The sequence below is a fragment of the Plasmodium gallinaceum genome (assembly GCF_900005855.1).
Source record: "Plasmodium gallinaceum strain 8A genome assembly, contig: PGAL8A_v1_62, whole genome shotgun sequence".
Lineage (NCBI taxonomy): Eukaryota > Apicomplexa > Aconoidasida > Haemosporida > Plasmodiidae > Plasmodium > Plasmodium gallinaceum.
Genome location: NW_021628221.1, coordinates 201,174 through 224,688, shown reverse-complemented (window position 1 = coordinate 224,688; position 23,515 = coordinate 201,174). Strand labels below are relative to the sequence as shown.

The 23,515-nt window shown below is 17.0% G+C and overlaps 4 protein-coding genes across 4 annotated transcripts; 3 read left to right on the top strand and 1 right to left on the bottom strand.

Moving 5' to 3' along the window:
• Positions 1-201: 201 nt before the first annotated feature.
• Positions 202-2,034, top strand: PGAL8A_00098800 (aspartate--tRNA ligase, putative; the record flags this gene model as incomplete). The annotated part of the gene is made up of 1 exon (XM_028672510.1): positions 202-2,034. The coding sequence occupies one exon, from the start codon at positions 202-204 to the stop codon at positions 2,032-2,034; it is 1,833 nt and encodes a 610-aa protein (XP_028526104.1).
• Positions 2,035-3,145: 1,111 nt separating this feature from the next.
• On the top strand, positions 3,146-4,594 carry PGAL8A_00098700 (conserved Plasmodium protein, unknown function; the record flags this gene model as incomplete). The annotated part of the gene is made up of 1 exon (XM_028672499.1): positions 3,146-4,594. One exon carries the CDS (start codon positions 3,146-3,148, stop codon positions 4,592-4,594), a length of 1,449 nt encoding a protein of 482 aa, XP_028526103.1.
• A 1,104-nt stretch (positions 4,595-5,698) lies between these two features.
• On the top strand, positions 5,699-9,576 carry PMS1 (DNA mismatch repair protein PMS1, putative; the record flags this gene model as incomplete). Its single annotated transcript, XM_028672488.1, has 2 exons — positions 5,699-9,186; positions 9,267-9,576. The coding sequence occupies 2 exons, from the start codon at positions 5,699-5,701 to the stop codon at positions 9,574-9,576; spliced, it is 3,798 nt and encodes a 1,265-aa protein (XP_028526102.1).
• A 457-nt stretch (positions 9,577-10,033) lies between these two features.
• PGAL8A_00098500 (conserved Plasmodium protein, unknown function) lies at positions 10,034-23,271 on the bottom strand (the record flags this gene model as incomplete). The annotated part of the gene is made up of 4 exons (XM_028672477.1): positions 10,034-20,824; positions 21,003-22,292; positions 22,594-22,814; positions 23,031-23,271. 4 exons carry the CDS (start codon positions 23,269-23,271, stop codon positions 10,034-10,036), a joined length of 12,543 nt encoding a protein of 4,180 aa, XP_028526101.1.
• Positions 23,272-23,515: the final 244 nt, after the last annotated feature.

Sequence of the window (23,515 nt, the reverse complement as noted above, 5' to 3'; positions counted from 1 at the left end):
TTTTTTTGTTCATTATTAATTAAAAAATATAAAATATAGTATATTCTTATCATTATTAAAAGGAAAAATAAAAATTAATTACTACCTTTATATTTAAACAAGTGATAAATAAAGGATAATTCTCTCTTTTTTTTTTTTTTTTATTTTAAATATTATATACATTTTTTTTTTTCTTTGTAAATGTAAAAGATAAATTATAGCATGCAAAATTATTTTTTTATATTGAATAAAATACATAATTTAAAAAATATATCTAAAAAATATAAAATAAAAGATTTTTTTTTTATAAATTATCAAAAACAGTTCTATTTTTTTATGAAAAAAATGGATGATATATCAAATGTTAATAATGTAGATATAAATGATAAGAAAAAAGAAAAAAAAGCAAAAAAGTTGGCTGAAAAAGAAAAAAAATTAGCTAAGAAAGCAGAAAGAGAAAATTTAAAAAATGAAACAGCAAAAATACTAGATTATGTATGTGAAGATATAAATAAAGATAATTATGGCTACCTTAATGTAATAAATATGAAATTGAACGATATTAAATTATATAATTTAGAGACACTATATAATTTATTATTAAATGAATGCACAGAGGAATTTAAAAGGGAAGATAATAATACTACTCCTATTTCAAAGGAAGATAAAGAAAAAAAAAGAAATGAATTAGAAGACATTTTAAAAAATAATATATGGATAAGAGGTAGAATACATGATATTAGAGGAAAAGGTTCTTTATCTTTTATAATTTTAAGACATAAAATTTATTCACTTCAATGTATTTTAGATATTAACAATAATAACAATGATAAGAACATGATAAAGTGGGTTAACAACTTATCTTTAGAATCAATAGTTGATATATATGGAAAGTTAATTAAGCCAGAAATACCAATTGATAGTACCAATATTAAATATGAAATACATATAAATAAAATTTTCTGTATAAGTAAAACAGTTAAAGAATTACCATTCTTATTAAAAGATGCTAATATGAAAGAAACATCTGAAGAATCAACAATAAAAGTTAATCAAGATAATAGACTTAATAATAGATGTATTGATTTACGTACTTATGCAAATTTCAGTATTTTTTATCTTCAATCACAAATTTGTCAAATATTTAGAAATTTTCTTATCCAAAATAATTTTATAGAAATACACACACCAAAATTATTAGGGGAAAGTAGTGAAGGAGGAGCAAATGCATTTCAAATCAATTATTTTAATCAAAATGGTTATTTGGCTCAATCTCCTCAATTATATAAGCAAATGTGTATTAACTCGGGATTTGATCGAGTATTTGAAATAGGTCCAGTTTTTAGAGCTGAAAATAGTAACACATATAGACATTTATGTGAGTATATATCTTTAGATATAGAAATGACATATAAATATGACTATATGGAAAATGTATATTTTTATGATTCTTTGTTTAAACATATATTTAAAGAACTAACTACTTTAGGAAAAAATGATATGTTTATTAAAACAATAAAGAATCAATACCCTTCTGAGGATTTTAAATGGCTAGATGTGACACCAATATTTACATATGAAGAAGCAATAAGATTATTAATAAAACACAACAAATTAGATTTAAAAGAAGAAGATATTCTAAATTATGATTTAACTACTGATATGGAAAAGGAATTAGGAAAAATTATTAAAGATTCTCATAATACTCATTATTACATAATTATCAATTTTCCTTCTTCATTACGTCCATTTTATACTATGTATGATGAGAAGAACCCGAAAATTTCTAATTCTTATGATTTTTTTATGAGAGGTGAAGAAGTTTTATCTGGAGCTCAAAGAATTAATGATGTGAATTTATTATTAAATAATATAAAATCATTAAATTTGGATTCTCAAAAACTAAATTTTTATATAGATTCTTTTTCATATTCCTCCTATCCTCATTCAGGTTGTGGTATAGGTTTAGAAAGAGTTCTCATGCTTTTTCTAGGATTAAATAATATTAGAAAAACTTCATTGTTTCCAAGAGATCCTAAAAGGTTAATACCTTAAAAAAAAAAAAGAAATAATTTATATTTGTAAAAATAAAATGAGAATATTTCTTCATTTCATAACATTAAATATTTATGAAAAAATATTACATTTATTCAACATATTATTATAAAGTTTTAAATGATAATTTTATTTACTGATTTTATTGAAATTTATATATTAAGATATAAACAAAACTTTTATTATAATAGTTTATTTAAATATTTATATATATATATATATAAATTTTTATTTTAATTATACGTATATCTTTTTTTTTCTTTTTTCTTTTTTTAACATGGTTATGCTTGTTCAAAATATAAGTAAAATATTTGTTAAATGAAAAGTTCAAATTTTAAAGTGAAGTAATATATTTTATAGAATATGTTCTAATAAATATATTTATTTATATAGTTTTATTTTTTTACTTATTTTATTTTTTTTTTTATTAATATTGTTAAAAAATTACTAAATTTTTTCTGAGAACTCTATTATTTTTAAGTAAATTAACTAAAAAATATATATATATATATATATTTATTTACAAATTAAACTTTTTTATCATATTCATTTTTGTTGTTCTTCTGTTTTTTTATTTCTAAATTCCGTTGTTTCTTTACTTATATATTTATAATAATTAGGCGTTTATTTTTGCAATATTGATTAAATAAAAAAAAAAAAAAAAAAAAAAAAAGAAAAAATGAAAAATTAAAAACAAAATAAAGTATATATTAAAAAAATACAGACGAAGTATTTAATTTATTTCTTTTTCATTTTTTAAATTTTCCTTACACATATTTTTATTACCTTAATTTTTTTTTATTTTGAAATATTATCATTTTTTTTTTTTTTTCATTTGTCTATTTGTGTTTATATATATGTTTAAAATAAAACATATTTTAAAAAATTTAAATTTATTTAAAAACTTCTTTTTCTTTTTTCTGTAATGTTATTAAAGAGAATATATTTGATTATTCAAAATTTTTTTTTTTTCTTTTCATTTTTCTCCCATATATATAACCTTTTTTTATATCAATAAAAAAGGAGAAAAAATTTTAATTATATATATATATATAAATATAATATTTAAAAGAAAGTTAAATATAATGATTAAAGTAAATTAATTTATAACATGAATAATAATAATAATAATTTTAATCTTAAGAGTGAAACAGAAAATGGGATTGTTAAAAGTTGGGTTACTGATAAAGATAAACAAAATAGTTTCATTAATAGAAGAAGAAAAAAAGAAAGAAATAGGAATTATGAATTAAAAAATAATACTATAGAAAATGAAAATTATTCAAAAAATTTAAAATTATTTTGTAAATTAAAAAAAAAATATTTGCATATTAAAAAAAAGAATAAAATCTTATTTGAAACTAAAAAAGAAAAAAAGAAAAAAAAAAACCCTTCTCATAAAACTTTTTTTGATTTAATATCAGAATCTATAATAAATATAATTAATTGTATGAACAGACAATATATTCAAATAAAAAATTTTTGTATAAATTCTATACCCAATTTAAAAATTAAGCGCCTCTTATATTTCTTAATAATTTATATATTAATTAATATAGCATTATTTATTTTTTCTATATTTCTATATTTATTTTTATATTATTACGTAATACCACAAAACAAATACATATATCCAATTGATTTTTCTTTAGTTAAAAACCCAATTGAAGATTATTTAAAAAACAAAAAGAATAATAAGATATATTTTATGAACAAGTCAGAATTTCATAGCATGAACGAAAGAGAAGAATTTTATGTGAAACATTTAAATTCAATTAAAAATGAAATTTTAGACAATATAAAAAATAATCATATTTGTTGTTGCCCTAAAAACTTTCTTGAAAATAGTAATTTTCCTCTTTTAAATAAAAATATAAGTTATTTAAATAATGAGAAATTATATGTTTTTGATAATAAAATAGAAAACGAAAATTTACAAAATAATATATTAACAGGATATATAGATTTTCAAAATAATCCAAGTAATGATTCATATTATAATGAACAATTTTTTTATAAATTTTTTTTACCTTTTTTTAAAAAAAAAAAAAATATTCTTAAAATTAAAAAAGGTTATAAAATTGATATTTTTCTGAATTTTACTTATATAAATAATGATTATAACGATAAATTAGATTCCTTTCAGGTGGTAACTGAAATTTTTAATAACAGTAATAATATTATTTTAAGAAAAGAAAAGTTATATATTAATAATGAAAATTATGAATTTATAAAAAAATTACATTTACTTTTTAACACACCATTTTATTTTTTTAATGTTAATAATAATAAAACTAAAGAAATACTTTTGGTAAATAATTATGAATATGTAACAGATTTCAGTAAAGTTCATATATATATACATCCACCAATTCAAATATATAGAGCATATGTGGTTATATTAATATATGTTAATTTCATTTATTATTATATATATAAATACCCATTTTTATTTTTTTATATTTTTGTTTTTATTTTGTCATCATTCTTAATTTTTCTCAATACTATTTTTTTCTTTTTTGTTATGCTCTATTACTTTTTTATTAAACGATTAAATTAAAAAAAAAAAAATATATATATATATATACACTCTTAATTGTATACTACATATATATTTAATATTTTATTAATTTAAATAGACAATATTTTTTGTATTTTTTTTAAAATTGTAATTTCATTTAATATCTTTTTTATTTTGTTTTTTTATTTTTTACCAAATGCACTTTTTACCTTTTTTTTTTTTTTTTTTTTTTCTGGTATGAAATAAAATAAATCCAAGTTATGTCTTAATTATAACATTTCAATTTTTTAAAATATCAATTATATTTATTTTATAAAGATTTTGTTATTTTTTTAAACTTTCTTAAAATTTTTAAAGTATACATATTTTTTTATTTATTAAATACATATCTTAAATATTTAATAAAAAATAAAAACATAGTATGAAGGGCAATTTACAAATCAAGTATTTTATGATATTATTTAATCCTTTTTAATTTTTTTTTTAATAAAATATTTTGAAATATAAAATTTAATTTATGAGGTAAATTATTCTTTTTTCGTTTATTTTAATGAAGTATATGAAGAGCAAAATTAATAAATGAATGCACATATGTGTATTCATAGAAACTTTTTTTTTTTTACATTTTTTAAACAATATAAAATTATTGTATATTTATAGAAAAAAAACTTGAATTCACTAATAGGAAGTGATATAAAAATTATATTTTTTTTTTTTATTAAATTCTAATATTATTTTTGAATAAATTGTTTTTATATAAAATAATTTTACGAATTATTAAGGTGTTTTAATAAGATAATTTGAGAATTTAGATGTAATTTAAAAATTTTAACATGAATTCATAACTCTTAAAAAATATTTATTATTACACCTACTTCGTATTAATTATTTCAAAAACATATATTCTTTTATATTTTTAATACATTTTAATTCTTTTTGAATATATATATATATTTTTTTTTTTTTTAAATGTTATGATGAAATAATAAATGACTCAAATTAAAAAATGAAAACATTAAGTGATTTATTAGAAAGATAATTTTTAGAGTATCTCTCCTATTGTAATATAAAATTTTTTTATTTTTTTTAATTTTTTTATTTTTCAAATTTTTTTTTTTTTTGTGTGTGTATTTGTAAAAATAGATGCATATAAAAAATATTGGTGAAGAGTCTATCCATACGATATGTAGTAGTCAAGTAATATTTACATTAAGTAGTGTTGTAAAAGAGTTAGTTGAAAATTCTATTGATGCAAATGCAAATGAAATAAAAATAAAATTAGTTGAAAATGGAATAAAATTAATAGAAGTAAATGATAATGGAAAAGGAATAAAAAAAATGAATTTTGAAAATGTCTGTGCTAGACATGCTACATCTAAAATAAGTGAATTTAATGATATTCAAAACTCTTTAAATACTTTAGGTTTTAGAGGTGAAGCGTTAAATTCCTTATGCATGTTAAGTGATCTAAATATTACTACTAAAAATGATGAAAGTGAGCATGGTTATTTGTTAAAATTTGATAAACTTGGAAGATTGGTTCATGAAGAGCCAATTGCAAGATTAAGAGGAACAACTGTTAGTTGTGAAAACATTTTTAAAAATATACCTATAAGAAAAAAGGATTTTATAAAAAATATAAAAACACAGTTATCTCAATTATTACTTTTAATGCAACAGTATGCTATTATATATCATCGTATAAAATTTTCTATTACTAATATTGTTTCATCTAAAGGAATGACGAAAAATATAAATTTATTAATGACGAATCAAAGTGATAACATAATAAAAAGTTTCTATTCAATTTTTGGGAGAAAAAATATTGGAAATTTAATTGAATTTAATATTGATTCTGACTGTTGGAAAATAAATGGATTCATAAGTGATAATAATTGTGGAAGACGTGATAAAGATTTACAATTTTATTATATGAACAGTAGACCTATACATATATTAAAAAATGTTAATAAAATTATTAATACTATTTATAGAGAATTTAATAGTAGATTATATCCAATCATTGTAATTAATATTTTGTCAGATACTAAAAACATAGATATCAATGTAACTCCAGATAAAAGAGAAGTTTTTTTTATATTTGAAAATGAAATGTGTGAACAAATTAAAAGTTATCTTGTGAAATTACTAACACCTAAAACAAATAATCTAATTGACACACAAATTGGTGATTACTTTTTGAAAGCTAACAATATATTATCAAAAAGTAATAATCTCAAAATGGAAAATGATTATGAAAAAGATTGTCATAATTTAAATCAAAAAAGTATCAGTAGTGATGATTCATATAATAAAAAATGTAATAATAATATATATATTAAAAAGGAAATGGATAACACTAATGATTATTATAACAATGATAATAACAAGAGTAACTACAACGAAGAAAATATCTTAAAAATAGAAGACAAAAATAATACAGAAATATATTATAATAATCAAATCCCAAATGAAAAAAATTATTTAACAAATATGGAATTTCAAAAGAATAGTAACAATAATAATAATAATAATTCAAATTTTGAAAATTCATATAACTTTTATAAAAATGAAATAAGCTCTGAAGATAAAAATATGAACCAAGAGAATGTAAATCATAATATATATGAAAATAAAACCAATGAATATAATTATCCTACTTTTGAAGAAAAAGAGAAAAAACAACAACGAATATTAAAAAATGATATCTATTCTACATATGAAAAAGAAGATTATTATTATGATTCCATAAGTACAAAAGACAAAGGAAATATTACACATTCATATAATTCTGATTATACTGAAATCAAAAATATAAACATAAATGACAAAAAAATATATAATGAGAATAAAATTCCTGATATACAAATAAATAATAATATAAACTCATCAGAATATATATTAGAATATGATATGGTAAAACAAGAAAAACAAGAAAAACAAGAATACTATGAATATGAAATGAAAAATATTGCAGATAATTCAGATATATATGAATTTAAAATTAAAAATAACGAAAATAAAAAAATGTATGAATGTGAAACAGAAAACATTCATAATAATTTAGATACTTATGAAAATAAATTAGAAAATGATAAAAATAATACTGTATATGAATACAAATTAGAAAATGATACAAATGAAAATATGAATGAAAATAAATCAAAAAAAAGTGAAAAAGAGAACGTGTATGAATACAAATTAGAAAATGATGAAAATAATATGTATGAATATAAATTAAAAAATGATGAAAATAATATCTATGAATATAAATTAGAAAATGATAAAAATAATACTGTATATGAATACAAATTAGAAAATGATCAAGATGAAAATATATATGAATACAAATTAGAAAATGATAAATATAATACTGTGTATGAATACAAATTAGGAAATAATGAAAATGATAATGTGTGTGAATACAAGTTAAAAAGTGATGAAGATGAGAATATATATAAATGTAAATTGAAAAATGGTGATAATGGAATTCTGAATGAATATACTACTAAAAATATTCAAAATAAGTTAAACAATTCACCAGTTTATGAACATAAAATGAAAACTAAAGAGGTGGAGCAAGATAATTTAAATTATGATAGTATTGATTATTCTATTGATGATTTAAAAGAAAATATAAGAGGTAGTTGTATTAAAAGTATTCCTATAGATATCAATATGTATATCAATAGAGAAAAATTGAAAAGTGGTTATGATTATGATCAAATACATGTAATAAATTTAACAAATAGCGAAAAGATCAAAAATAATGTATTTCATAAAATGAAGGATGAAAGTAAATTAAATAATTATTTATGTCTTACTGACAATGATCAAGAGAATGATTATGAAAATTTATTTAATAATAGTTTAAATATAAAAGAGAGCATCAGTACTACTAAGAATAGTAATTATGATAATGAGGATATTGACTTTAGTAATATTGATGAAAACCAGAAAGATTTATATTTTAAATCTAATTTGTTTGATAAATTGAAAATATGTGGTCAGTTCAACAGAGGTTTTGTTATTTCTAAGATTAATCTACTGTATTTTAAAAATCAAGAAGAAAAAAATAATTCTTCTGATAATAATAATAATTGTAGTAATAATAATTGTAGTAATAATAATTGTAATAATAAGAATGATTATGCTTTGTTTATAATAGATCAACATGCAGCTGATGAAAAATCTAATTTTGAAAAATATAATAAAACTTTCACTATGAAATCTCAAAAATTAATAAGCAAAATTAATTTACAATTAAGTCCAGCACAAATACATCTTATTCAAAAATATTTTCAAATTTTTTTAGAAAATGGTTTTGAAGTAGAAATAGTAGAAGAACCGATACAAAAAAAAAGAAAATTAAATAATATAAATGAAGAAGAAGAAATATTAATGGAAGTAAAAGTATACTTATTATCATTACCAGTATTTAATGGGAAAATACTAGAAATTGTAGATTTTATGTCTCTTTTACACCATCTAACAGAGCATCCATTAACATTCGATAAAAAAAGTTTTGAAATTTTTAAAGAAAACAAAAATCATTCAAATCAAAAAGTAGACACTTGGTTTAATTACAACTTTCCAAGACCACAAAAAGTTTGGAGAATTTTAGCATCAAAGTAAAAAAAATAGATATTTTTATATAATAAAAATATTTTCTGATTTTAATTTTTTTTTTTTTTTTTTTTTTTTTTAATAGAGCTTGCAGAAATGCAATAATGGTTGGAAATACATTAAATATTTCTGAAATGATAAAGATAAAAAAAAAGTTAAGTGTATTAAAAAATCCATGGAATTGCCCTCATGGAAGACCAACTATTAAATATATTATAAATAGTGTTGATATAAAAAATTGCTTTAAAAATTACTACTTAAAATTATACGATGAAATTTCAAACTTAATTTTAACAAAAAACTATGAAACATATAAATATCTATTCCATAATCATATATTCTTTTTAATTATGTCAACTAAACCATTACTTGGACCTATTTTAAAATTTCATTAACTTTTTATATATAATTTTCTTTATTAAAAAAAAAAAAAAAATTTTTAAATTATAATTTTGAAATTTAAAAAATGATTTTATTTTATTCTTTTTTTTACTTTTTTTTCGGTAATAATTTTGTATTGTATATATATATATATATATACTATTTCTATACTGACTGAATTGCATAAATTATGTTTTAATATATATACTTCTATATTTAAAAAAGATCTCTTTTAATTCATTTTAAAATTTTTTTTTGTTTTTAATTTTTATTAAACATTCTTTATAAAATATATTATTATATATTTTCTTTTTTTTTTTATTTAATAAATTAAATAGATAAACTACTATTAGACTTAAAAAAAAAAAAAAAAAAAAGATTAAAATTCAGCATAATAAAACATAGTAAAAGTATGTATGACGAAAAAAATTAAAAATTATAAATTATAAATTATAAATTTATTTTATTTTTTTAGCATCTATATTCTTTTAAAAGTGACTTTGTATATTTTATCCATATGTATAATATTAATTTTTGTTCGCTTTTATTCAAAAAATTAATATTTGTATTAGAATTATAAATTGATTGAAAAGAAAAGTACTGATAATAAAAAAGCATCAAATATAAATCATAGTTACTTAATTTGTTTTGAAAATATTTTTGCAAATCTTGATAAAGTAATTGTATTTTATTTATATTTAATTCATGATTATTTATCAATTTAAAAATGATAGATTGATAATAAAAATCATAAACATCAATGGTATTTTTGTAAATTTCTAAAAAACTTAAGAAAAATAAAGGAAATACATTGCAATCATAACCTTGTTCATTTGAATTATTTTGTTCTTTATGCAAGTCATTCATATTATTAAAATAGTCATTTTCTTTTTTGTTATTATTAATGTTAAATTCTGCAATATCCTCTCCATTATTTTTTTTTATAAATTTAGTGAAAGTATAATATTGCATATAAAGACTTCTAAGATACTTTTTGTTATATTTATTGTTTCGGAAATTTGTTAAATAGAAATTTTTTACTTCAAAATTATTTTTATGACGAAATTTACTTAAATTTTTCAAAAATTTATCACTTCCTATATTATCAAAAAAATTATTAAAAGAAATATCTTTTGTTAAATAATTTTCAATGTTACTTTTTATTTTCGTATCATTTCTATACCAATTCCACATACTCTTATTACCTAAAATTTCATCAGCTTCATGTAAATTATTATTAATATATAATTTTAAAATAATTTTATATTTTATAAAATTCTGAAAAAAATTAAAATAATTTGCAAAAAATATTAAAATTTGAATTCCCTCACTTTTTTTATCATTTTCCATTTCAATTCTCCAATACTTTAATATATATTTGCAGTACTCCATTAAATTAATCATTTTAGATTTTTTATAAATTGTATTAAAATACTTATCACAATTTTCATTATTATTTAATTTGTTTATATAAAATGATAAAAATCCTTCACCATATTCATTCAAAATATCATTTTGTGTTTTAGAAATGTTATATTTAAAAAATTCGTCTTCCTCATTACTTACTTCGTTATCATTTTCTTTAAACACACTTGATTTTTTTTCCGATAACTCTTCATTTATATAAAAGTTTTCATTATTACTTTTAAATAAATTATCATTAAATCTTTTATTGAATTCAATCTTTCTTTCTTTATTTTCACTATTATCATTTTCATCATATAATTTTTCAAATTTTTCTATTTCATTTTGACATGGAGAAAAGATATTATTATTTCTGCTTTTATTAAAAATTTCATTAGGACTTTTGGTTTCATTAGAACTTAATAAATATAACGATTTAAATTGATCATTAAAATTTTCCTTATGAACATTTTTATAATTTTCTTCATCAGAATTTTTGTCTCTTTTACTTGTTTCACTTTTATTCTTAGTAATATTAAGAGAATCAAATTTTAAGGTTTCACTTAATTCAATAGAACAACTACTATCAGAAGAACAGTCATTATCTTTCTTTTTATTTTTGCAAAGAAAACTTAATTCATTCGTTTCATTAACAAAATACCCACTGAATATGGAAAACCACTGATTGTCATTAATAATTTGCTTAATTGTTTGATAGTATTCTGAATCTTTAAAAGAATTTATATTATATGTCATTATTATTAAAAGTATTTTAATAAAAGTAGAAATTTTTGTATGGAAAAAATCATTTTTTTCTTTAACTAATTTTTTTAAGTTGTTTTGTAACAATATATTTTGCTTATTTGATTTTAATATAGAACTATTATATGTAAAAAAAAAAAGAAAATCATTTTTTATGACTTTAAATAAATCCATTTCATCTTCTAGGTTTAATCTATTACCAATCATAATTTTACAAGCTAACAGAATAGAATTATCACAATTTTTAAGTATTTTTAAATATATTGAACTTAACATGCTTTTTATTTTATCATAATTTTCTTTTGTTATAAAATTTAATATATTATTTTTATCATCAAGTAAATCATAATTTTTTTTGTATTCATTTATTAAGTTTTCTGTTTTATTAATAACTAATATATTAGATATATTTATATGCTTTATATCATTATTATCACAGATTAATTCAATACAATATTCCATTAAAAATAATAAACTTATATAGATAAATTCGTATCCTTTTGCATAAATCATATTAATAAAATTCAAAATTAAAAATATAAAATCACTTATATTATAGTTTAATTTAATTTCATCATTACAATCAATAAATATATAATCTTTAGTTTTATTAAAGTATATTTTATTTATGGAAGGTAAAAATATATTTGTTAATTTAATAAGTAGTAATATTATTAAACTCTTTATTATGTATAATTTATTAGTAATTGTGTTATCTAAATTATATGTATCATCATTGAAGTGATTTATTTCACTATCGTTATTAATATTTTTATTTCTATAAAATTCTTCATTAATTTCGGCATCATTTTTGAAGTAAAAATCCATGTATTCTTTATCTATTTTGCCATCTTTTTTTCTTACAAATAAATTTTTTTTTATATAATAAATAATATGGATTATTATAAAAAAATGATAAATATTATAATTTCTCTGTTTCATCTTGGTTTTTAAAAACATTTTAACTAATATTTTAATAGAAAAAAAAATATTACATTTTTTTAAATTATGTAGGTAATTATATATATGTTTTGATTTTTCATACATGCTTAAAACTTTAACATTATATGAAAACTTTAAAAATACTAAACTATTTAATTCATTTTTTATTATATTTCTTATAATTTTTTCTTGACTCAAATAATTTTGGCAAAAATTAATAATTAACTTACAATTTTCTTCATTTATTTCAAAAAAATTTTCTTTTTTTTCATTTCCACTTTTTTCTCCTTCAAAAGCATTAAATTGTTCATCAATACTGTTGTGTTTTATAATAGCATCTTTGTCATTGTAGATATCATTAGAAATATGAATACTATTAATTTCATCAATGTTCATATTTTTATTTATATCAACAATGTTAGTATTTTCAAGGCTAAAATTTTTATTAATATTTATATCACTATGTTCTTCAATATTAATTATTTCATTTTTATTTGTTTTATTAATATCAATATCATCATCAGTAATCATATTTTTATCTATATGAACATCTTTATTAATGGTAAACTGTTTATCGATATCATTATATGTATCAGGTTCACTTTTCATGATACTTAAATTTCTCTTAATGTTTATATTACAATTTTTATCGTAATTATCTATATAGTTGTTATTTTCTTTAAGTAAATAATTCTCCTCATTAAATATTTTATCAAGAAATGGGTATCTTTCTAAATGTGATTTTCTAATATTTGAAAAAACAAAATGAAAAAAAGTATTTACTGAAATATTTTGATATTTAGAAAACTGTGTAAAAAAAAGTACAATCAATATTTTATAAATAATGTATTCTATTATTTTTTTATTTTTTTTATACAAAAGTAGAACAAATAAGATGTCTATTCTATATATATTATCTATAATTAACTTTAAGAATTCTTCTGAGTAATAAATATTAAATTTATCCATAAACTTATAAAAATTTAAAAATTTATTCATTTTTTTTTTGCCAATAATAACCAATTTATTAAAATCTAATTCTATATTATACTTAATATCAATAAATTGAGTATTTAAAATATTAAATATTTTTAATGAATCATTATTTTCGTTTTTTAATTTTAATAAAATATGAAACATAAAAAACTTCATAAATATGTCATGATATTTTTTATTTGAATAAAAATATCTATAAACATTGTTTTCAATATTTTTTATTTTTTCAAATAATGAGAAATTTTTCTTTAATAATATTAACAATAAAAATTTTAAATAATCATCTTCAGATGGATCAAATAATTCGTTTACATTATCATAATTTTTCTCACTCAAATAAAAAAAAGAATGAAAAAATATATTTAAATTCCTTAATAAAAAACATAAATCATAAATATACGGTTTTATATTTAATTTTTTAAATAAAAAAATATAATAATCATATATATTTTTCTTTGACAATTTATAAATTTCTATATTACTATTTTTTAAAAATTCTATATCTTTTTCATCAGATGATGAATATATATTTTTTATTTGATTAGTCTGAAAATTAAAATTATTTAATATTTTTGTATTATATATTATAAGCATAGTATCAAATAAATTATCTTTTGATATTTCACAACAACATTCAAACGATATATTATTTTTATGAGTATTACTTACTTTATCCATTATTTTGTTATTACTAGAACTTTCATTTTTATAATTATTTGTGTCATTTTTATTTTCATTTTCTTTAACCTTTTCCCTTGTCTGGTTTTCTAATCTTGTCATTTGCATTTCATTTAAATATATAAAAACATATCTTAATTCAATTAGTTTGTTTATTATTTCACATTGAGGTAACTTCTTAATTATTTTTGACACAGAAGAGAAAATATTTCCTAAATTAAAATTATAAAAAGATACTTTTATAAAATATATTGAAGAACATATATTATATAAACACGTTTCATATATATAATATAAAATTTTATATACAAAATTTATGTTAAAATTTAAGTATTTAAAATTTGTTAATATATAATGAAACAATGAATTTTTTTCATTTTTTTGAAATTGATTTAGAATTTCTTTTTCCGTTTCTATTTCAAACAGATATTGAAATCTCTTTTCTTTTTTTGTTTCCTCATTGAATGCATTATTTTTGAATATATTAAAATTGCTTAAAAGGTCTTTGTTATCTTCAAATACCCCTATATTATAAATTAAATAGTTTTTCTTTTTTATCAGTTCATAATTAATTTCTAGTAAATTCACTTTAGAAATATCAGCAGTTTTTATTAGAATTTCTAAAATTTCATCACATGATTTTTTATCTAAATTTTCTACTATATTTTTTTTATAGTTGTCTTCAAAAAACAATTTTTTTATATTTACCTTATCAATTCTTTTTATATGCAGACTAAATAATAAATATCTCATAATAATTAATAAGCAAACAATTTTTTGTAGAAACGTATTTTTATTTTTATTATTTTCGCTAATGTTATATTTTTGCTTACTCATTATGTGAAAATTATATATACTTAATAAAGTGATATCAATTATTTCAATTTTTCTATTAATTAAAATAAAATTATTTAATATAACATTTCTTATAAATGTATAAACAAAAGAATAATCTTCAACACTTAATATATATATAAATGCAAAGTAAATGTCATTATTAATTAAAGAGTGATATATGTAATTTTTTTTATTAGTATATTCTTTTTTAAAATTATTTTTCAAATTAAAGGAATGTAAAAATAAATTATCCTTTTCTTTAAATTCTTCTTTTTTTTTAAACATATGTTTAATTTTATTTACTGTTTTAAAAATATTATCTGTATCCCATTTTCTAACATTGTATTTATTTATTTCGTTATTAATTTTTTTTATATGGAAATAGATTAAATCATAATGTTCTCTTTTATCATTTAAAAATTTATTATTCCCTTTACATGTGTAAAATATATTAAAATTTTCTTTATTTAAATTATTGATAAAACCTTTTTCAGAATTTTTTCCTTCATCATTTATTGAATTTTCTTTATAATTTATCTTATTTTTTTTGTTTCTATTATTTCCATAATAAACATAACTTTCATTATTTTTTTCACAATTTAATGCTATTTCCTCTTCATTTCTAACACATTTGTTTTTTTCATTATAATAATAAAAATTCTCTGAAGAACCTTCATCAAATTTATTTTTTTCGTTTATATTTTCATTAATATCAATTTCATATTCATCATTTAGTTTATTCTCTTCGTAATTCATATCATTTTTAATAAAATTATTTAAATCACTATAATTTTCACTACTACAACTATCATCAAAAGTTGTTGTTTCATTATTATTTTCATCAGTATTACTCTCTTCAGTATCATTTTCATTAATATCATATTCGACCAAAATATTTTCATCAAAATAATTTTCTTCATAATCATCTTCATCAATATCATTTTCATTTATATAACCAAAATTATTTTCATTGTTTTTATCATCACTTTCAATTTCTGCTTCAAATTTTTCAGAATTTATTTCTTCATAATCCGCCGATATGTTTCTACTTACTTGAATTTCATTTAAATATTCTACTTTTTCATTATTATTATTATTATTTTCGTATTTATTATCCACAATATGGTTATTGTTAATTTCATTATTTAAATTAAATTCACTTCTATGCATGTCATTTTCTTTTATTTCATTATGATTAATTAAACCAAAATAATTTTCCAATTTTTGCTTTTTGAAGGTATCTTTTTCAACTTCCATTATATTTTCATCAAAATTTTTCATAACATTATTTTCTTTATTATCAGAATAAGTTCTGACCTGTTCATTTTTACAATTACTATGAATGAAATGATCTGTGTTTTCCTTTATTATTTTATCTGTTGTATTTGATAATATATTTTGAGAATATTGATTTTTTTTATTATTTTGAATATTATTTTTTTTATTAAACAAATCAAATATTTTATTTTGATGTAGGCCTTTTTCAATTTTATCATCAAAATACTTGTTTTCTTTTATTTTTGTTTCATCTAATTGTTTACTTAAAAAATGATATAGAGAAGTAAAATTATGAAGTTGATATATTTCATAGTTTTTTTTTATTCTTTTGGTTAGAAATTGTTTTTTTTTTAAAAATAATTTATAAATTGTATTTAAATATAGAGAATAATTTAAAGATAAATGAGAAAAAAAAAACATAGAAAAATTATATATATAATTAATTGATTGTTCTGAAAATTTACTATAATATATGATAACATTTTCAAGAAATAATTTATATTTTTTGTTTAATTTTTTATCTTGGAATAAAATTATAAAAAGAATTAAATAAAATTGTAACATTTTAGTTTCTTTTTTTATTTGTAATATATATATAATATACAGAATAGTATCACACAAAACTTCATTATTTATATTTAGTAATTTTATTAAATTGATAGTTTTTCTATAGTTACAACATACATTTAGATTATTTTCAACAATATTTTTAAATATTTTAAATTTATTTGTTTCCATTTTCACCTTTATGTAACTATCATAAAAAATATTATTGTAAAAAATAGAAAATTTATCATTTACATAATTTTTTTTTATTCTGTTTTTACTATTTTTTTCATAAGTTTGTGCAATTAGTTTAGAAAAAGATTTATATATATCTTCATTTGATTCTGAAATTTTTTTCTGTGTATTCATGTCTTCTGGTAATATTACATACTTATTCTTATTTATGAAATTTTGTATATAGTATAATATTCTTAAATTTGTTAATATTTCATCATTCTTTTTTAAATTAAAAATATTTTCTAAAGAATATACTTTTCTTAAAAAATTATATAATTCTATAAACTTATCATATATGGTAATACTTTTTACTCTGTTAATAATTAAATAATTTATTATATAACTATATTCTTTTATATCTAAATGTTTATATTCTTTATAAAATTTCATAAAGGAATATAAATATTCGAAATCATTAGAATAAAATAATATTATATAAAATATAATCAAAAAAAACAAATATAAATCAACGGATAAAAATAAATTGTAATATAATTGTAAACAATTTTTCGTAAAATTATTATCTTTATATTTAGTGTTTAATATAATTATTTTAAATAATTTGTATATATTTAATATACTTTTTTTTAAATTATTTTTTGAATTTAAAATTATATCAATATTTATTTTTAATTCATCTTCTTGATTAATAAAATCTTTTTTAAAATGTTTCACTATTTCTAATGCATTTAAATGTTTTTCAAACATATCTAAATACCTTTCTAATAATTTACAATAATCTAATTTTTCTTCTTGTTCAAAATTTTTTTGTAACTCCACACTTTTCTTTTTAATGGCATCATAATAATAAATAACAATATGATCCAAATATTCATCAAAAATTACAGAACTACTATAATTATCACTTGTTTTAAAAATATCAATTAAATTAAATAAATTAGTATCTTCCTTACTATCTGAAATATTTTTATTAGAACACAAATAATTTTTCATATGTATTCTATCTAATAATGACTGTTCTTTATCTATTTTAATTTTTTTAGGCAAAAGAAGATAAAAATCATTAAATATAGTTATAAAATATAGTAAATTTATTTTCATGTGTTTATAAAAAATTATTAAAAAGAAAAAGGAATATTCATAATCATGATTAAAAATAATTTTATTTTTATATATAAAGTAAATATTTTTTAAAAAAATTAAAACCTTATCCAATTCAGCTGCTTTTTTTTGAATTTTTTTTTTTTTCTTATCTCCATATAAGTTTTCACTTAATAAGGATGATATGCTTTTATTAGATTTTTGGTAACCATAACAAAAGCTTTTTGATTGTAATATTTTCAGTGTTTTTAAACAAAATATTATAAAAAGTTGTTGTGATGAATATAAAATGTTTATATATAAACATTCTAAAAAATTATTTGCTTTTTTATAATTTAAATTAACTAAATCTTTATCAAAAATTATATAATTTTCATTTGTTGTTATTATATGTTCATCGATATATTTATAATTTTTTAAAATATCTTCAAACTTATCGTAAAAATTTTTTACATAATTTTCTTGATCGTAATCATTAGATAAGTATTTTATATCAAAATCTAAGATTAAACATAATCTATCGTAAATATCCATTTCTAAAAATTCATCAAACTTTACATTTTTATTATTCTCTTTACAAACAATATACATTTTAATAAGAATAAAAAGGCTATACATTAATATAACATTTTTATTTGGGATTTTATCTTTTTTTAAATTAACATACAAATTATTTTTTATAAACATAGTATCATTGAAATTAAATTTGGTTACATTATTTTCTTCATTCATATCTATATTTTCTCCTTCCGAGTTTTTTCTCTTTTCGTCATAATCTTCTGTGAATGTATTACAATAATTTTTATTTTTATTTAAAATATTGTTATCGGATACAAGAAAATATTTTTCATTAAAAGTATATTTCTTTAATTCACTATCATATTTATATATTTTATATACATTATTATCATTTATATGTTTCAGACAAATATAAACAAACGCTAAAAGACGACTTTTAATTAAATGTGTTTTTTTTATTATATTAATACTTCTATTTATAAAAAACTCAAAAAAAACACATTCATTACACATTATATCATAATTTTCAATATATAACATATCACTATTTTTATAAGAAAATAAGGAATACTCTTTTTCTTTTTCATTACTGCTTCTTTCTAAATTATTTGAATATCCATTCTTTAATATATAATTAATATTCTTAGATGATTTTATAATAGAATATTGAATTTCCTTATTATAAATTGTATTTTTATTGTTATCATTGAATTCATCGACATCCGTATAACTTTCTGTTTTTTTAATAATAGGTAATAAGAAGAAAAAATCTTCAATATTTGTATTAATTGGAATATAATAATAAATCTTTTGCCAATTATAATTGATAAATGTATTAAAGTATTTATAAAATATTTTTATCAAAAAATAATTTTGATTAATTAAAAAGTATTTTAATATATCAAATGGCGAATAATAATATTTAAATTTTGTCCAATTAATAATGTAAACATTAGATGAATTTAAATCTTTACTATTATCATTGTTATTATTATTATTACTACATATTTTATTATCGCTTTTTCCTTCATTTATGTTTGTTGAATCATTTGTATTTTTCTTAAAAATGTTAAATATATCTGAAAATTTATTTTTATTACTATATTTTACTACATTTAATTTCTTATATTCTTCATCAAACTTTGAATAATGACTACTACTACTACTACTACTTCTTTCTTTATCTAATAATTTCATTATATATCTATATAATTTATATTTATATATTTGATTCATTATTTCCTTTTTATAATTCATTAATTTTTTTTTTAAGATTTCATCTTCTTTTATATTTGTTGAATAGTCATAACTTTTATTTAAATTTATATCATGAAAATCATAACACTTATATTTTGTTTCCTCTTTTTCATTTTTTTTTTTTTCTGTTGAATCTAAAGAAGAATCATATTCATCTAATTCTTCCTCATTAATTGATAATCCCCATATTTTCCTTATACAGCTTTCATCATCCTCTTTTTCATCATTTGAATCATCTTCATTTTCATATTCTTTTTTTATATTTCTTTTTGTCTCTATATTTTTTTTAAGTTTATTTTTTGTTAATTTAATTATAGTATTTTCTTCGTCATCTTCACTTTCATCCGAACTTAATAAATCTGTTAATTGATTTTCCTCTTCTAATATATAATTTATTCTTTTTAAGGATGAATATAAAACATTTTCTAATTTATATAAATGTATATTTATATCAATATTTTTATACAAAGGTGTAGTATCAATTTTTTTTACACTGTAATAATTATTCACATATCTCGAAGAAGATGTATAATTTTCATTAAGTATATAAAATAAATTATGATAATTACTATTCTCTTCATCTATATTTAAATTAGTTAATATGTTTTCATATTTATTATAAGAATTATTTTTTATATTCAAAAGTTCATTTATTTGCTCATCGTCTTCATTCCTGAATGTAAATGGATCATATTTAACTGCTCTTTCAAGAAAATGGAATATATTTTTAATTTTAAATAAACACTAAAAAAAATAAAAAAATATGAAGAAATATTATAAATAATTTTTTAAAACATAAAGCTAAAAAATGAACCTTTTCATATTTAACATATTTAAAATAACAAAATTATATAAAAATTAAAATTTTATAAATTATATATGTATTTAAAAAATATAATAATACTTCAACTTATGAATATACCTGATAATCAATTAAAGGAGAATCAAAGTATCTTCCACTATAATCATATATTGAATAAACAAAAAATTGATGAACTAAACTAAAATGTTTACGTTCCGCTAATAAAATAGAATCATAATAATTATTAAAAAATTGATATATTAATAATTCTATCTTATTTAAAAAATTTACTTCATATAGGGTTAAATTAAAATCATCTAATTGATTTTCTAAAATTAAAAAATGTTTATCTATTTCACATAAATAAATATTATTGCATATATTATCATCATCAATTATTTTTTTGTTTTTTGTTATATCTTTTAAAAAATCCATATTTAGGAATCCCTTTTCAGAGATATTATCATTCATTTCATTATTAAGTATTTTGATTTTATTCTGATTTATTTCATATATGTCTAAACGAACAGGAATATGTAAAACTTCTTCCAACTGTATTTCTTGATTTTTTTGTTTATCATTTATTTCAGTTAATCTTTCTTTTAAAATATTGATAGTATTATTATATAAATAGTATATCTCATCATTATAATTTATATCTAATGTGCTAATTTGTTCATCTAAAATATTTAGAGTGCACATATTAATGTTAGTCCTCTCAATTAATTGTTCATTTACATCATATAGAAGTGAATTGTTGTTGAATTTTTCCTTTTTATGAAACTTTGAAAAAAGAATTTTTGTCAATTTTTTACAATAAGAATTTAATATATTTCCTGTACTTTGAACAAATGAAAAATATTTAAATTTATTTTTGTTAATATATAAATCTGGTAAAAAAATATCACTATAAATTAGGAATAAATTATTATCTTCATTTAAGTATATAGAAGAAATTTTATTTATTTTTTTTATGTATTCTGAAGAATAACATTCTACTTCTTTTAGACTTTTGTTGTTAAAATATTTCAATTGACTTGATTTATATTTATCAAGGTATTTATAAATCTCGTAATTATTAGTATCGTTATTTTTTTTCAAAATTATAAAATCATTAGAATTAAATAACACAACTATGTAGTTATTATTCAAAGTGATATATTCAATATTTCTTTTAACATCTTCTTTTTTATTAAAATAGGACATGCTTATTTCTATATATTTAGTTTTTCTACTTTTTAAGTTATAAATAATTATATTAATGTCTTCTTTTTTATTATCACAATAAGCTATAATTAAAATAATATTATTTTCAATTTTAAAATAAATTTCATCATTTTTTTTTAAATCAAAATCCTTTATTTCCTTAAATGAAGAAGAAGGATTAAGTGCTTCTTTTATATTAAGTTCCTTTAAAAAAAAAAAAAAAAAAAAAAAAAAAATTATAATAAATATATAATAAATATATAATAAATATATAATAAATATATAATATTATGTATGAAAAAAAAATAAAATTATACATATTTTTAACAGATTATTATTTTTTTGTTAAGTTATATATATATAATTACTTATGCATATAAAAAACAATTTAATCATATATACTCAAATAAAAATAAATAAATATTATTACATTTTATATATGATAAAAAAAAAAAAAAAAAAATTATTTTTTAAAATATATATAAATAAAATATATTTATATAACCATTAATTTTCCAAGTTTTTCAACAATATAGATATGATCATTGTATACATAGAAAAAATAAATACTTATAACAAAAGAATGTCTTCTTAATAATTTTATATCATTTATGGGATTATTCTTGTCTATTTTTTTAAATTCCTTGATAACAATTTTATTGTTCTTTTGTATTATTAATAAATTCAAATTGTTAATACATATACATTTATTAATTTTATGAGAAACTATATTAGAAAAAAAAATAAAATAAATATAATAAGCATAATTTAATTTAAATTTATCGTGAAAAAATATTATTAAAAAATTATTTTTCTTTTATAATTTTCTAATTTCTAAATTTCATACATATATATATATATATAAATTATTAATATCTTAAAAATATATATTTTTTGATATTATTATTGTATAGTTTTTTTTTAATAAATAATACTTATTACAGTTGTATCTGAACAGTTTCCACTTATTATCCTGAAGGACACATATAAAAATATATTTGTCTAAAGAGATTGTATATGTATTTTCATATTTTGTTATTGTTCTTTTATGAAAACAACATTTATTTCTTTTTATTTCTAATCTCCCTAGATTATTATTTGCTTTATTTTGCTTCTCAAATACATTAATATCATTAGTAATATCATTAATATTAATATTGAGTACTTTATTTATTTTTATCATTTTTAAAGTAAAAAAAAAAAAAAAAAAAATAATATATATCTTACGAAAAAAGTAATCTATAATTAATATTTAAAGCAAAATACTAATTTTTATATTATTATACATGTTTTTTCTTTTTCTTTTTTTTTTTTTTTCATTTTATTAAATAAGATATTTAGAAAAAAAAAAAAAAAAAAAAAAAATTATAAAATATATTTGTTTTTCTAAATAATTTTTCTCATCTTATGTGTAATAATAAAATTTT